General features: G+C 34.8%; 1 protein-coding gene across 1 annotated transcript in view; it reads right to left on the bottom strand.

Annotated features, from left to right (window-relative positions):
* Positions 1-8035, bottom strand: part of LOC127855180 (cation-dependent mannose-6-phosphate receptor-like) — a 46877-nt gene extending 38842 nt beyond the window's left edge. Inside the window, exon 1 of the mRNA XM_052390590.1 lies at positions 7831-8035. Within this exon, the coding sequence (XP_052246550.1) occupies positions 7831-7982 (152 nt within the window). The 5' untranslated portion in view covers positions 7983-8035. The remainder of the gene's footprint in view (positions 1-7830) is intronic.
* Between the last annotated feature and the right edge of the window lie 10089 nt (positions 8036-18124).

Here is an 18124-nt window from a genome sequence, read left to right on the forward strand (position 1 = left end):
TGTATCAGTTTTAGTAGAATAGGGACAGCTTTGCATTCCCCAAGTTTTATGTAGCTATAATCCAAATAACGTTAACTATATTTAGAATTGAATGTTTTAGGGAAACAGATCTTCAATATATGAAATTTATAAAAATCATTTATGATGAAATAATAAAAAATATTTGGGTTTTCCTATTTGTCCCTTTGCAATTGTGTCAAGATTTTTCAATAAGAGTCTTCATACCGGGTATGTACAGTTTTAATATGTTGATCAGAGCTCCAGATAAGGGTCGTATTTTCGTAATTACGAATTATTTTCAAGTCCGTTACGCATTTATTTTAAAATCTTGTCGTACCATTAAGAATTACAAAATAAAGTTACGAATATTATTTTTACATCGGTTCGTATCGATTTTTATTGAGTTCTTTTCGCGTATTAAAGATCTTTGCGGTGCTTATATAGAATGGTTTTCGGGTTGGTTTAACAAGGCGCATTTTTTCCAATAAAAGCGGCGTATACAGTCTATCCGTCAAAAAACAATGGCGGCGCCCAGAGAGCGTCCTAAAAAACTGCAAAGCGTCCAAAAACACGCTTTCAACATATTGTACGCAAAGTGAGCCGAAGTTAAATGTTCAGAAAGACATTATAGAAAAGATCTTATCAATGTTGTATGTTCAATTATTCTTTCTTTCAGCTCAATATACACTTGTTATATATATACAATTGTTTTGTCGGGAAATAGCTCATGAGCAAATGTTTATTGTTATTCACATCCGACGTTAAATAAAGATTTTTGTATCTTGTATCTTCAGTTGCCGACACAGTCGGAAATGCTAAACAAAAACGCGACACGACGGGTCCAAACTTAAACACACAAAAAACATTAAACTAGTGGACGGGACAAGTTCCGTGGCTAATCATTGAAAAGATTGAAGGGGAGACCCGTTTTAATTGTGAAATATATAAAAATTATCTAAGGCATGCAATCTAAGCACAGTTTGGGCATATGAAGATATTTGAAAAATAAAATTGTATAATACTGAAAAGATACTGTTGAACTCGTATAAATAAAGTTGCTAGTATGTTTATTTAGATTTTTTTTTGCATGAAAATAACCATTTTTTTTTTTTAGGTCATTTAGAAAAAATAAGAATTATTTTCCAAAACTTAGTAGTAACATTAAGAATAAAATTTCAGAGTTAAGAATTCTTTTTGAAAATCTGGTAGTAATTTAAGAATTTCACAAAACCTTATCTGGAGCTCTGGTTGATGCAAAAAGGTAAGACTTATATTGAATGCTGAAAACAATACATTACCCCAAAATGTTAATTATCGCCTAAGTGTTTTTTCGTTTAAATTTGAGTCTGATAGAGGAGCCCATTTTCAATGGAAAAAAGTGTATATTTTTCGCAAATGCAGGGGTTTTCCTGGCTTTATTGAGAAGAGGCCCTAGCCTATCGATTTTGGAAGAAATTGCTCATTTTGGGAAGAATTCTCGCTTAGATTACTGCTTTGGGAAATGAAAAAGCTGGTGTTAGTTAGGATTTTTGGGAAAACTGCATGATTTTAAAGAAATTTTCAGTTGGGAAGAGGCCTTTAATAGGCCCCTGTTATATAAGGCTGAAAACCCCTGAAATAGAAACTATAAATTCCCAATTGAAGGCTTCCAAAGTCTATACATGTCATTGACTCATTCATTTACAAATCAAGCTTTATAAGAAAAAGTTGAACATTTGAAAATATAATATTTAAATCACTTTTATTATCAATTTTAAGTATTTGTTAGGCCTAAAAAAAATAATGTGGTTCTGGTAAGATTGCCAAAATTTCAAGGTAGAGTAGGTCGATTTTTTATTATTTTATTTTATTTTTTTTATTTTCTCCAGACAAGATGCCTGTTTTTTAAAGTCAAAGTATGCTGATGGTTTTCACATAAAACCTCTATGTACACCATGGAAAAGTGTTCCCATTATTGTGAAGTGATCTTCTTTGTATATTTATCATTTTAACAACTCTTTTTTCCAGCAAGTTGAGATTCAACCTATGATAAAAACCAACAGAACAACAACCATGATTCCGGTTTACGCCAAAAAACTAAGTTTAATACTGGTGTATGAACGTAATGAATGCAACTTGCTTAAAGAATATATCAATGTTATTAAATCACGTAATTGAAAGTTAAAAAAATCACTGTTTTACCCCACCCACTCACGATCGCATGAAACTAACCCAGTGCTGGGGGAGTGGGGTATGGGCTGCACCCTCCATACGTTATTTCTATTTAATTTGTAGAGTGAAATGATGTTATTTGGTGCGATATGACTCTTCAAGAAAAAAACAGCAATCACGTCATTGATAACGACATCAAAAAAAAGTTTTACCCTTTCCCGCATAGATACGCATAATCCAGTCTCGATCGATTCCGTATCAACGATACTTTCTATCTGTTACTGCATATACTTACTACTTTTAATTTCCGGTCAGTACTCATTACCCGATAATCCCGTATATTCCAGTTGTAAAGCAAATTCTGGTTAATACCATAAAAGTGCTCAAGAATTTCAAAAAACACAAACATTCGCCATTTTTCTTAAGTATCAAATATATTTTGGCATTTGTTACTATTTAAAGATGTGATGAAATAACGTCCAATCGGCGCGTTTTTTTTCCACTGAACACGCGTAAATCGCCTGACTTGATGTTCATTTTGTATGCAACACAAAATACATCCACACTTTCCATGCGAACTTCTACATGTCTGCATAATTTTCGCGCGCTTTTTATTGAGACAAAGGATAAAGCACTGTTTATTTGGCGCTAGAATGTATTAATGTCGCGTTAGCATTAAAATTCGGAAGCGTGTTTCGGATTACAAATTGAATAATGCTTATTTGAGAATCAAACGAAACATTTACAGTTGTGCGTAATTAATTCAACGATAATTTTTTATTTTAAAGAGCATTACTTGTCGAATAAATGTTTTGACCATATTATGCATGAAATGCACAATAACCTCAAGGATTTCACCCGGTTGCCATCATCTGTCTTCTAAGTAAGTGGCCGAGATTTCATCGTGGAGGTGTACAACGTAGAAACCGATGAGTGTGTTAGATAACAAAGCCAACAAACTGCCATAAAATCACACAAATTACGTCACTCGTCGTCTGCATGATTTTACTGCAGGTACAGGTATGACTGCTTAAGAGTGTTGTTGCTCATTCAAAGCGTGCGCTCTCATTGGCCAATTACAACGACGATCCGCCTTAAGGCGGGCTTTAGGTGGATAAGGAGATACATGACGTAATTGACATAGGATCATAAATAGGCTCTCACAATTTTCTGCTAAGTCGATATCGCTTTGATATTTATCCTACGGGAAAACAGTAAAAAAAGTTTAGGGTCGACACGGTCAATAAAAACTTTAGGGTCGGCGCATTTTCCTAGGTAAGTTCGGGTGACCGGAACCACAACATTTATTCTTTTAGGCCTTAGCATAAGAAAACAAGAGGTCCATGGTGGCCCTGTATCGCTCCACTGTTTTTTTATGCGAAAAAAGCGTGCAATAGGCATGGGTTGAAATGTACTCAAGCATGTGACTTTCTCTTTCTATCCCTCGTCCCACTGGGCGCTTAAAGTTGGAAGGGTGAGCATTTTTTATACATGGAAAACGTTACTACGGTGTTAACTTAACAGACTAAAAAGTCCGGGAATTGTCGCACAGGTCCTTCGCTTATAACGTAGGTACATTTATCTCTCCAAAAGATATTGTTGTTCTTTCTTTTTCACATATTTTTAGATGCTGAAGATCAAATCTACGCATGTTCTACAAGATTAATGAAAGTTCCTTCATTCAATCATGAATCTTTTTCCAAAATTCCAAAAAGTGTTTGTAGGTTTCAAAGTTTCTGTTACTTATATAGTTCATGAGATATGCAAAATACCTAATGGTGTAGATCACCTGAACTTTACTTCATTCTTGAGGCATTAGTGAGTGTAGCAGGATTGTTAACGTGGTGAAGAAATTGTTTATTGTACAAAGAAGATATTTGCCTGAGGAAACATAAAGTTACGAGTTTTTCAAGTTCATGAGGTGCGGAAAGGCAGTAGGAATGATAACTTTGTAGAGGTTGTTTGTTAAACAAAGTAAATGTTTATGAGACAAAAAATTGAATTATAATTCATCAAGATATTGCGATCATGGCAACACTACTTGCATATGGCGTGAGGTTTAAAGAGATATCATGACCTAACTTTCCTTTACTTTTTCCATCTGACATTGGTTACCCGTCATGTTTGTTTTTGAAAAATACTAGGATTGCAATATATATTGAAACTAGAAATGGCGCGGCAGAGGCCGACGCGTATCCCCACGCCGAATGTTTGACCTAGGTGTGCCCCAGGGTTGGTAATGGGGCCATGCATAGCTGAGATTGACCGTATTGTCATAAGAGAAGTTCATCATCAATTAGAAGTGAATTGGTGTAGAAATGAAGAAGTTATAGTAAAAGGCAATTTTGGGTGGGTGTGACATATGTGGGCAGGGCGCCCCAGGGTTGGTAATGGGGCCATGCATAGTTGAGATTGACCGTATTGTCATAAGAGAGGTTCAGTATCAATTTGAAGTGAATCGGTGTAGAAATGAAGAAATTATAGTAAAAGGCAATTTTGGGTGGGTGTGGTCTATGTGGGCGGGGCGCCCCAGGGTTGGTAATGGGGCCATGCATAGTTGAGATTGACTGTATTGTCATAAGAGAAGTTCAATATCAATTTGAAGTGAATCGGTGTAGAAATGAAGAAATTATAGTAAAGGCAATTTTGGGTGGGTGTGGTCTATGTGGGCGGGGCCCCAGGGTTGGTTATGGGGCCATGCATAGTTGAGATTGACCCTAATGTCATAAGAGAAGTTCAGTATCAATTTGAAGTGAATCCGTGTAGAAATGAAAAAATTATAGTAAATGGAATTTTTTGGTGGGTGTGGCCTATGTGGGCGGGCGCCCCAGGGTTGGGATTGGGGCCATGCATAGTTGAGATTGACCCTAATGTCATAACAAAAGTTCAGTATCAATTTGAAGTGAATCCGTGTAGAAATGAAAAAATTATAGTAAATGGAAATTTTTGGTGGGTGTGGCCTATGTGGGCGGGGCGCCCCAGGGTTGGGAATGGGGCCATGCATGGTTGAGATTGACCGTATTGTCATAGGTGAGGTCCAGTATCAATTTGAAGTGAATCGGTGTAGAAATAAAGAAGTAAATGTAAAATAACCTAAAAAAATGAGTGATAATTTCTGACGCGGCCCCACCCCAACCCCTATAACTTTTGACCCAGGGGTCAGATCAAAATTCCAAATAGTGCAGGGTCGCACATATGCTCATAGCTACCATGTGTGTAAATTTCAAGGTTCTAGTGCTTTTAGTGTAGGAGGAGATAGTGGCCAGGACGGACGGACAGACGGACGGACGGACGGCGGAGATCACCACAATATCCCCACCTTTTTTTCAAAAAGCGTGGGGATAATAAGGTATCTGACCTATTCTCTGATAGGTTGCTAGTAATAGACTTAGCGGCAGTCATGTTATAAACAAGGGGATTGTTCACGGCATTGGTAGAATATACTTTTAATACATACATCTTTTTTAAGTTGGATACTCCTTACTTTTTTGCTACTGAATATTAAAATCACTTAATTACAATGTAACAATTTGTTGTTAAGTTTATCTTGAACAAATATTTTTTGCAATCTGTTTATAAATCATAAAATGTCATTCAAATTTTTTTTTTAAAATAGGGCCTATAATAAAACAAGAATTTCGAGAATGTTAACATAAAAGAATAATATACTAACCAGTTGGTGAAAACAAACAAAACAATACAATTTTTTTTATAAAATGTTATATACAAACAAGGTTAATGGACTAAATATAAACAAACACACTTGAGTGTTCTTCTTGTGTTCATGATGTATTCAACTGAGTTAAATTAATATATATAATTTGTTTACCTTTCAATATCTTGCATTTCACATCTTTAGTTCAATGCTATTTCAACTGAACAGCGTGACAAACATAATACAGCAGAATATGCATATGAATCTGGTTATACACAGATCCACCATCATATAAATCAAATCATGTTTGTCTAATTCCATGTTCGTAAGATCCTCTTCTAAATTGTTTTACTTCGCGAGTAAACTGAACACCCAATTTGCAAACAGAAACACTGGTTTCCGTGACACAAATTCACTGTGCACATTTCTAAACAAAATATGTGTTTCTTGTATCTAAAACGTAGTCTTTTACGTTGACAAACACATTTCATTATTCGTATCAAACTATATGATGTCAGTCATTAATTCGATTGATATTTGTCATTTCAATAATCTTAATTTTCGCTTCAGAACGGCACCATTTGCATACGAAATACCAAACACATTTTATGAAACCGATTTTGTTTGGAAGATTGGGAAATGACAGCCAATTATATCGCTCGTTTTAAAAATGCTTAGGCAGAATCTACCAGTGTAAAATGCGGAGAGATTTCGCGGGCCGCGGATATATTAAGCATATGTTCATTTTTGTGACTCCCGGGGCAGGGTCAAATTTGAACAAACTAAGTAGAGAACTATTAGATGTCACTACATACCGAATTTGGTAGCCCTAGGCCCTACGGTTATGGACAAGAAGATTTTTAAAGTTTGCACAAAATAGGCTTTATATAAGCATATGTTCAATTTTGTGACCCCCGGGGCAGGGTCAAATTTGACCCCAGGGGCATAATTTGAAGAAATTTGGTAGAGGACTATTAGATGTCTCTACATACCCGATTTAATAACCCTAGGCCCAATGGTTATAGACGGGAAGATTTTTGAAAGTTTTCACAAAATAGGCCTTAGATAAACAAATTTTCAATTTTGTGACCCCCGGGCGGGCACAAATTTGACCCCAGGCAGGGCCCTCACACTACTTTGGGGGAAGGGGTCCGCAGCCCTTAGGAGGGGGAATTTTCGCGGCGTTTCCTTTTTTGGGGGATTTTTTTACTTACTCTCTCATTATTTCATTTGTACATGTTTGCACTATTTTCATTGCATTTTTCATAAAATAGTATGTTTGAAAAGATTAAATTGAAATAGAATTGAGATATTATTATCATGAGACCCATCTTTAAATAAAAAAAATATAAAAAAAATAATTTTTTTTTGGGGGGGGGGGGAATTTTTCCCCCCAAAAGGGGAAAAAAGTATACTTTTCAGGAGGGGGACAGATTTGATTGATTGAGGGCGCTGCCAGGGGCATAATTTGAACAAATTTGAAAGAGGTTCACCCAAGGAAAATTCCTGAGAAATTTCATCAGAATTGGACCAGTACTTTAGGAGAAGAAGATGTTTAAAGAAAAAGTTAACACACGGACACACGCACTCACGACGGACACAGGACCATGACATAAGCCCCGCTGGCCTCTTGCCAGTGGAGCTTATTATCAATTAGTAAAAAAAACTAATACATCTCAACAGAAGCCATGTTTATCAGATCACATTTGAAAGCCGTGACCAGACACTGGTTATTTCACCTGATTGCATTAGATAAATTAATTTTATTAATTACTAAATTAGTTGAATTGTTTGTAATTTAATGAAAATGACATTTTGATTGTTACTTTTATCACAGACATCTGATAAATATTCTGATTACAGTCAACATTGCTAAATAAACAAACATTATGATGCAAACATTATTTAAAAAAAAAACATGGAAATGTTCTATATAATGCTGTATATTAAAAGTAAATGTCACATGAGTGCAAATCATGTGACGGAGATTCCACTTTCGTTTCCAATTTAATATGTTTAAATACCTCGGATTTTTCGTATTCAAAGGTGACAAATCAAACGTAAATTCTCCTTCCTTGCAACTACAAGCTGATGATTTCTGACAAGTTTGTGAAGTGACAATTTTTGATACGCAAAGTATCGATAGATATATGATTAAACACTGAGCGAAGTCCATTTTCAGTTTTGTTTTCCCCTGTCTGTGTTGCGCTAACAATTTTAGTTGTGAAAATCGCAATATAGGCCGAAGACAAACCGCTACACACCGACTTTCTCCGTAATCCTCCGTAAAGTTGATGCAATGAATCGTCTGCTGATCCAGAGTGGGCCAGACACAACCAAGTTCGAACACGTGGTTGGTGTCTGACTAAAGAGCACTGTAATGCACGTGTTCTCCGTGCATAGACATTCGGCAAACTGGAGAATCTGCCCATACTTGAAATTGCAAACATATAGAAGCCGTAGGTGAGCATAGTTAATGTATATCTAGCCAGCAATCAGTAATTTATTGCTACAAGTCTTAAATACTGGTGTTTTTATACTGTGGTCATTAGTGCTATGCTATTGACGAACTAGACGAGCTTCTTCATTGCTACAGAGACAGTGTATCCTGTGATGTATATGCACGTCTTTTATTGTTCTTTGTGTTCCCATATGACGTAGTGGGTATGGTGTCTGCCCTATGATCAGGTCACAGGTTAAATACTCGTTTTGGAAAGTTATCAGAATTTTCTCTTAAAGGGGCCTTTTCACGTTTTGGTAAATTGACAAAATAAAAAAAAAGTTTCAGATTCGCAAATTTTCGTTGTAGTTATGATATTTGTGAGGAAACAGTAACACTGAACATTTACCATGCTCTTAAATATCCATTCATGTATCTTTTGACAATTTAAAAGCTTGAAAATTACAAAGCGTTGCAACGCAAAACGAATGAATAATTTGGCGAGTTATGTTGTTGTCGTTATATCTTTTGATACAATGAGGATTTATTATATAAAGTATAAATTACATCACTAATTGTATGAGCACGGATGGCCAAGTGGCCTAAGCGGTAGAATTTTACTCCAGGGCTTCAGGGGTCAGTGGTTCAAGCCCAGTTTAGGGTTACTTTTTTTCTTTCTTTAATTTTATTCTTGATTTATAGTAATATTTATATTTATCAATGTAAAGCATTTAATGACAAACTTAAATACATGCCAAAATCTGTGAAAAGGCCCCTTTAAGACACCAAGTAATGGAACTTTCCAGGAAAAAAGGGTTAGAGTAACTGAATACCCATACGGTTGTCTTCAAATTACAAATTCAGGCTTTCCTTATTTTCTATCCAGCAATCGGGCATTACATTATAGTAATTGTTTAACAAGGGTATCCTATAGGATTCGATCCAGCAATCAGTCAAAAAAGAATTGCAATTCAACATACAATAAACAACACTCTGTTTTTATCCAGAGAAAATGTTTGCTAGACAGGATGCATGTTCAATATTAAGTATCCAATATTTACCAAGGGCCAACAACTCAGAGAAGAATATCACAACATGAGTTGCACTTCTACATTACAACATATCTTCCAAAGTTGCATCTTGATATGCAGGAAACTGAGAAACAAGTTCACGACACTAAATACGCATGTGCAGCACGACCGGTTTTTGACCAACCAACCTTCAAATTCTACTTTACCCACAAGCAAACTTCCTGTTGTGATTGTAAAACTATTTATGCCAGTGCCATGCTTATGATAAAGTTCAATAGCACATAACAGTGGACTTTGTATGGATAATTGGTCACGAAAAGTATTGCACTTAATTTTGATGACATTTCAAGTTTTAATTCAATCACATTAAAAATGTCAAGTAAACTACATAAACCTACAAAAAATTTATGTGGACAAACTGCCTGACGGTTTCATCAATATAGGTACATCATCCCTGGTTGGGGATGGGAGTGTTATGAAATATGCACTATTGGTACTGTTACAAATATAGCGGTGTAAACTTTTCAATAACTAATTGCGAGTCAAGCACCAAGAATTAGTTGATAAATTTTAGAAAACGAATGTATTTACAGATTTTATTTAACACATATGGCAAGATATGTATAATCAACACATAAATGATTCAAGAAAATGCAAATGTATAACACATCAAACACATTTTAAAACATAACAAAAGCATGTAATAAATGAAGGCTTATTATTAACAGAAGGCGTACAACTCATTGATATCATTATGTATTATTTTGGAAGTTAATTGACCAGGTGACAGTTTTCAATCAATTCCTGTAGAAGTTGTCAAATCATGGGTGTATATTTGTATTTGAAAATAAAAGCATTTGTTGAAAATTTGTATTGATATACGGTAAACCATTGAACAAATGCCAAAAAGGTATGGCTATACAATTGTGTCTACTTGTCCATTATCATAAAGCAGCCGTTTTAAACACTTAACATCATAACATTGCATGCAAAAAAGTTAAGTTTTCATAACCTTAATAAATATTCTGACAATTAATAAGAACACATGTTATAAAGAAGTCTGTTTACATTTGTACCAGCGTAACACACAAACTTTACAAAATATTGTTTACAATTGTGTTTCTACAACTGATTCAATTAATCACCATGGAAAACATTACATTCATACATGTATAAATCACTATGCATTTTTATGATGTAAATGTTTTAATGCAAGCACATTCACAGTAATTTTTTTTCATGATATGGAAGATTATACTGGTACATTTATTTCTAACTCAAGCAATTTGGTTTTATTTAAAAGTGTAAAATATCAACAAGGCCACAAAGCAAGTGTTTAATAATACGACAGCCAAGACAACAGGCCGTCAACTGACTTAAGGTGAAAATATAGGAAAAAATATAGGATTTTTTTTATCAAAACATAGGAGGTGTTTAGGGTTAAAATATAGGAATTTTATGGTAAAAAGTAATGTTCTAGAGATATGTAGAGAACTTCTTACTTGCTTGTTTTCCGTCAATAATAATTAAATTCATGTTTTACTTAACAAAACAGTCCCTCATCTTCACCACCAAGGCAGATATGCTGATGTAGCAACACATTGTGGTCATCAATGTGAACACCTGAAATTGTTTTATTAAAATAGTTAACAATCAAATTAAAATAGTTAACAATCAACAAAACACAAAATATTATTAAACATAGTTTTACAACATAACATAAGAGTGCAACATAACATTGATAATGAAATTATTGAAACCGAAAAACATGAATCACATACATGTAGTATCATATTATGGTATATAATATGAATTCTGTATTTTATGCACATTAAAATTTATATACACTCTTCAATAAAACATTTTCAAGACATAAAAAGAACATCAACACATCCTATATGATAAAATGTATATACAACATATAAGATTTTTCTGACAGCTTCTGCATATATAGATATTTGAAATTGAACATCAAAATAATTAATTGAACAAAATTGCACTGTGTTATTAATACCAATTGTAAAACAATATTATCTAAAATATTTAAATAATTTCAAATATTCAAAAGAATTGGAAGCCTGTAGATACGCTCAATTTCATCTAAGATCAGAAAGAGCATTACATATCCCCTCAGAAGAGCATCCCTGGGGAAAGACCTGTTACAGATATCTGCTAGAATTTGTTATCACCTTTGAAATGGTTGTATTTTTCTTCATCAAAGGTGTCCATATAGATATCACAATGGTGTACAACAGCACTCCTGCAAGATGGTGATGTGGAGATGATGAGATGCAAGATGCAAGATGGTGGAAGAGGAGGGACCGCTTTTTACATTGTAAATTAAAATATCTAAAGGCAGTATTACTTCTAATAAGTATTTAAAAAAGAGGACACTTTCAGAACAAAATAGAGGAAAAAGGTCAAACATAGAGGAAAAAGGTCAAAAATATAGGAAAATATAGGAGGTTTTGAAAAATATGGGGAAATTCCCCAAAATATAGGAAAACATAGGAATATAGAATCATTTGACGGCCTGAGGCAGCCAAACGCTCTGGTTACAAGGGCCTGACCAGTAACAAACCCAGGTGCATGATCATTACTATATCGTTGATGTGGAACTCAACCGAATGTTATATTATAAATGCTCTGTTGTGCATTTTTGGATAACTTTTTTGTTAAAGTTTAGTTATTACTCTTTAATTATAATTTTATGTGAAACCCAGGGCATGGTTAGTTTTGACCCCAGGGGGGACAATTTGAACAAACACACTAGAGAACTTCTAGAATATTGTACAAAAACACAAAACTCCATCCTTGATGTTTGAGACAAGTTATTTTGACGTTTCATTTCTTTTGAATATATTTTTTTCTATAGTGATCATCATATGCAGTGGAAGGGAACATTTTTTACAACTTTGGTGGAGGGTCAACACAGGATAATTCCTGTAGAGATTTCATTTGAATGTGTTGTATATTTTTAATTTGTACATGGTCTCACACAAGTTTTATACAGGGAATTTCAATCATGACATTCTATTCGTAGTGCAATAGGTATTTGATATTCCAACAATATTCATTTAATATGATGGTGATCGCACATTTTCTTTTATATTTGGTTCTCATTACACCATTTTCATAATTCTTGCTATGCTTTCAGAACTTTACAAAACGGATATGTTGTTGGTATTTGGTCTTAGTTATCTCTATAACATAAATAGGACGATAAACAGTGCACACACATCTCGACCGGTGCGTTTAGACACACTCTTTATAAATTTGAATGGCTTGTGTTCATTTCAAACTAGCTATAACCTAATTTTCACAAAATGAGTTGCGTAAAGGATTATGCAATAGCGAACAACTTCCGTGCCTTCAACGCTTTGATTTCTTAACGCAAGAAGAGTGTCTTTAAAACGCTTAACAACAAAGCTAAATATGTTGAAGTAACTATTAATTGATACACACATTTGAATTTTATTCTTGCATATTCCGTACAGAAGAAGCTATGTTAAATGCTTTGTTGTATGCAATTTAACAATGCTGAGATCAATTATAATAATACAGTTTGAGTTGATTTTTTATCGCTCCTTATGAGTCATTGTGTGAGACTGTACTGATAACTAATGATAATGCAGGTCTGGTTATTGCGATATTATAAATTCATTTTGATTGCGAGACTATGAACATTTTTACATTCATATGATGACTTAAGATGTTGAAGGTTGGGTTGCTGTTATGGTCTTATTATTACATCATTATTGCGACATTGTTTACATTTTTATGTTGGTGTTTCTGCTCTTTTGTATGCAATGCTATTATTGTATGATCAAATACTATATTACGATGAGGTTTTCTGAGATATTTTAGCTTTGTCCCTTATGCGATGTTATGTACATTGTTACATTGTTGCGATGTTATGATCATTCAAGATATTTCGATTATTAGTCGATGTTTTATTCGTGTCGTATTTGATATTTACTTTTTGTGCAAAGCTATAGAATCTACCCATGTTGATGATTTCGCAGTATTTGCATCTGTTTAACACTTGTATATCCCATATGAATATTGGTGTGACATTTTATACTCTTTTCTGTTTACACCAGTTAATGGATGTTAAATACTTGCTATAGCTCTTTGCTGATAGATCAATTACTTAAATGCCGTTTTATGAAATGAATTTTATGTTAGCTGTATGATTAATTTCAATTTAAACCAGCTACCATTGGTTCTTTATTACAATATGTGGTCGTTGCATCGCAATATTTTTTTTGGCAATTCCATGTGTAGGTATTCCCAGTAAAAACCCGTATGATTCGTACTTAACGTCAACGATCACACCGTAACGCACGCTAGGGTACACGTGGTAAAGAGGGTTCTTCCCACGGTGACAGCCAGTCGTATTATACTGAACTGAAAGAAGGCAAACTTGCAGTCAGCGTTAATAATATAACTTTTATATAAAATGTATGAAAATGATTTCATAATTATATACTTTTTTACAACTTAAAATCAACCAAGTAATCATACATAAGGTATGTACAAAGGGTAGAGTATTACCTCAGTACTGTTTATAGTTGTTTACAGTCAATCGGAAGGACTTACGGTAGAATCATCAATACGAAATCCGTTTGCCAGGTCTGTGCGAATAGATATGGAGACGAATTGGTAAGCAACAAACGTTGCAGTTTCATAGAAATGTTCTGCTTCATTGCTGTTCATAAAAGGAACCGTAATCATACTGGGAATCAACGCTATTAGAATCGGAAAATTGTAACAATAAAACTGGACATTTTAACTGGACATTTTGATTCAACGGATGTGGTCATTTGAGCTGACATATTCATAGACTTCCCCTTTATTAAATGTTTTCTTTGGGGCTGCTCCAGTACCAACAGATTTCAATCGACTGACGATATGGAGCGCAGTCTATTGTATCCTTTAGATTTTAGCTTGGTACACACATAGTCGCGTTGTCAAAAAGTCACTGATAATTTTGCTCAGCTAAGAAATCACAGGCTCTTGTACCATCAAGAACTCATTCATTGCCGAAAACAACCGAAACATGTTTTAAACGTTTAATGTACGTACCTGTCAAGTCATGTGCTTATTTAACCAATATGCATTCTACTTATTGCATATACACACTGTTGTTTGCTAATGTAGCTTTGGCCGCCGACGGTGAAAGGTCCAGCAGATATTTTCAGTTGAACGTCAATGTAAGTGCCGTCATCAAATGCAGTGATTAAAAATTCACACGTGAATCATTATTGTTCGTATGGAGCAACACAAACATGTGCGTCGGCAGAAATGGGTAAAAGTAGAAATCCGTCTAACGTACTGTTCTCTCCAAACATTACATAAACTGATACGGTTTGGTCTGATTCAATACATACAGATTTGTTAGACAAATAAGTTGTTGTTGCTACAATGCTGTCAGGAATAGTGACTGCGCTTGGAGTCTTACATGTAGCAAGTGTTGTTATAGTTTGTTTGAAACCGATTCCAAGCGCGTTGATGAAGACTTGCGAGACATACTTGCTTGCAATGCGCATATTGATATAATCGGGCGTTGACCAAATGTCCCAGGAATTCCGAATATGACTTGGCGACCAGCTGAGTCTGTGCATGAAAATAAAATCATTTTACAAAACTTATTATCACACACTTGGGCACTCATTTATAAATTCATTGACGCGCTTGTTTACATGAACCATTTAAATTTTATGTTTTATTTATGACCGTTTTAACAGTGTTATAGTAATGATTATTATGGCGGTGATTTAATCAACTCACACATTTCCTGGGTCAGCTTAGCCTTTCTTAGCCGTTCACTGGTAATAGGTGCACATACTCTTGCTAGTAAGTGACAACTATCCTATTTTACTCAGATGGCTAGTGAGAATGTTATTATCCCCCGCCATAGGCGGAGGGATATTGTTTTGGCGTTGTCCGTCCGTCCGTCCGTCTTTCCGTCCTTCCGTCCGTCCTTCCGTCCGTCCGTCCGTCCGGCACTTTTGTGTCCGGAGCCATATCTTGGAAGTGCTTCTGCGGATTTCATTGAAACTTGGTATGAGTATATATATGTATCAGAGGATGATGCACGCCAAATGGCATTGTACACCATCGGATAATAACAGAGTTATGGCCCTTAGTACTTTGAAAAAATGCTTTGTGTGTGTCCGGAGCCATATCTTGGAAGTGCTTTGGCGGATTTCATTGAAACTTAGTATGAGTATATATATGGATAAGAGGATGATGCACGCCAAATGGCATTGTACACCATCGGATAATAACAGAGTTATGGCCCTTTGTACTTTGAAAAAATGCTTTTTGTCTGTGTCCGGAGCCATATCTTGGAAGTGCTTTGACGTATCTCATTGAAACTTTGTATGAGTATATATATGGATAAGAGGATGATGCACGTTAGCGTTGTCCATCCGTCTAGAAAACTTTGTGTCAAGAAGTATAATGGCGGGGGATATCAATTCAACGAATTTGCTTGTTTTAATTGACTTTGTGGCATTCACAATTGAATGCCCTCGGATTCGCAGTTAAGTCTTCCACCAACTGCGATGCAAACGTTTTTATATTTGTATATGATTTGATCACATCAAGTATATTCATCGACTTTTTTTTATTTTGCAGAAGAGTCGACATATTTGTCCGGTAAGCTGGTATTACCAATAGTACAATTGTATGAAGAGAACAAAAAAATAATGTGTTTAGACGTGCAAACTGTGTAGACGACCAATCATCTGAACAAACTATAAGCTTATTGACTCTTTAAGCATTTTAAATCCTTAGCATAGGAAAAATGTCAAACCCATTCCAGTTCATTGATAGTGCGAGTTGCCAAATCAGTTTTCTACTGAATAAAACTGATTACAAAATCGTATTTAATTTAATTATCTTTAGATCAATCCATGAACTTAAGGTCCAGTTGTTTAGAGAGTCGTCAAATATGCGGACCAGTGTAGTATTCTCATTTAATTGATTCAAGCAACCTTATCAAGTTATTAAGTGCTTACTAGAATAATTTACAGGGATGATATATAAGCAAGATTCTTGTTTTCAAATATGTATAGACAATTAATAAGAATGATTCGAATAAGTGAATTTCTTATTTAAATAAAAATAGTTTATTTGCGATAAAAAACGACTAGCCAAGAGGCCAATATAATTTTATCATTTCAAATCAGTTATAGATGAAGTTTCGGTGACCCAAGTTTATTAGTGTGTATTTTAAGTGTTACGACTCATGCATAGACTATTGGTCACTTGCCTTACAAAAGAAAACATACATACGGCGCATACCATAACGCAAACAAATAATGTGATAATGTAAAACTTGACTAAATGCGAAGTGTCTCGACTATGACGCGCATAAAATAAGAGCCACGTGTCCTTTGAAGTCCCTATTGTAAAAATATAATTACGAGCGAGATGCAGGAGATTGAAGAGATGAGCATGGCCGCTTCGAAGAGGTTTTTATAAATAAAAGAAGACTTATAGTGTTTTTCCGTCTGTTCGTCCGTAATTATGTTTTTCAGTTCGTCGGGGGTTTTTGTTCCAAAAGTATGTCTGTAACATGTTCGTGTCATCGCGAAACCACATATACTCTTTATTTAAATGAATTTCATTAAACCTTATCAAATGTTAAGGTCGTTAAAACGTTGCGCAGTAAGCCTGAGTCAGTAAAACTAGTTAATGTTCAACGTAACGAGGTACCATCCATGATTTTTATGTATTTTGAAGAATTTTCATGACAACTGACTTAGTTTAATGCCATTTATATAATGTAAAAATGGCATCGATTTAACGCCATTTTAATTTCAGCTAAACGTCGCTATTAATGATAACATGTTTGGGCCTCCGCATTCGTAAGGCTCAAAAGTTTTTGCTCGAGAAAATGAAAGTCAAATACAATGTCACACGAAGCAGCGCGATGATTGGGTTGCCATGTCCTTTCCATGTATCTTATTTGACCTTATATGGTTTTCATAACCACAATAACCAGAAAAGACACACTTTCGGTTCTCGAGCTTTTTATCTTTTAAGACAGGAGAATATTTCAGAACAAAATAAATGAAACGCAAAACTAAAAACATATAAAATATAGGAGCAGGGTTTGACGTTGATAACTTTTAGGTTTTAATATACATGTATACTCATGGATAGGCGCTTGGTTGGTCATCTATGACAATAAAAATAACCTAACGGAAGTATTCTACCTAACCATACGGATATAGTTCACAATATGATGATGAAGGTAAAAAAATGGCTTAAAGCACACTGAATTTCAGTATTTCAAGAAGAATCGGCAACAAATCAATGTTATCAGTAAATATACAACGTGATCTTTTTGATATTGTCGATCAAGTTTCAATGTCAACCATAACAATTGAAGCGGATCAATAGCCTCTACTTGCTCAGCCAGCATGAAATGGGTCGCAGAGATATAAAGGGTGAAAGCACCTGTACTGAAGAAAGTCAGAAGCAATATAACGGAACACAGCAGCTGAAATAACCAAAAGTTATTTCAATAGGAGAGACAACATCAGTACCGATTTCACTTGCAACTGTTACTTCTTTCGATGAGATACATTTAGCGAAGAGACACTGGAAACATTGCAATCCACCAGTAGCTGCTTTTGATATAACGAACATATTTGACAGAAACGTTGCACACATATTTTGTGGAATGGCATCTACGGGAGAAGAAGTCATTATTTATGACAGCGTTATAAGACCAGCAAACATGAAAGATTGCACACTATTCAGCTCAGAAGTTAATTTAATAGTTGATCCGGCGTATCCAACCATTTGCATTGGGACGGTAAAATAATG

Source organism: Dreissena polymorpha, chromosome 13 (assembly GCF_020536995.1).
Source record: "Dreissena polymorpha isolate Duluth1 chromosome 13, UMN_Dpol_1.0, whole genome shotgun sequence".
NCBI classification, from domain to species: Eukaryota; Metazoa; Mollusca; class Bivalvia; order Myida; family Dreissenidae; genus Dreissena; species Dreissena polymorpha.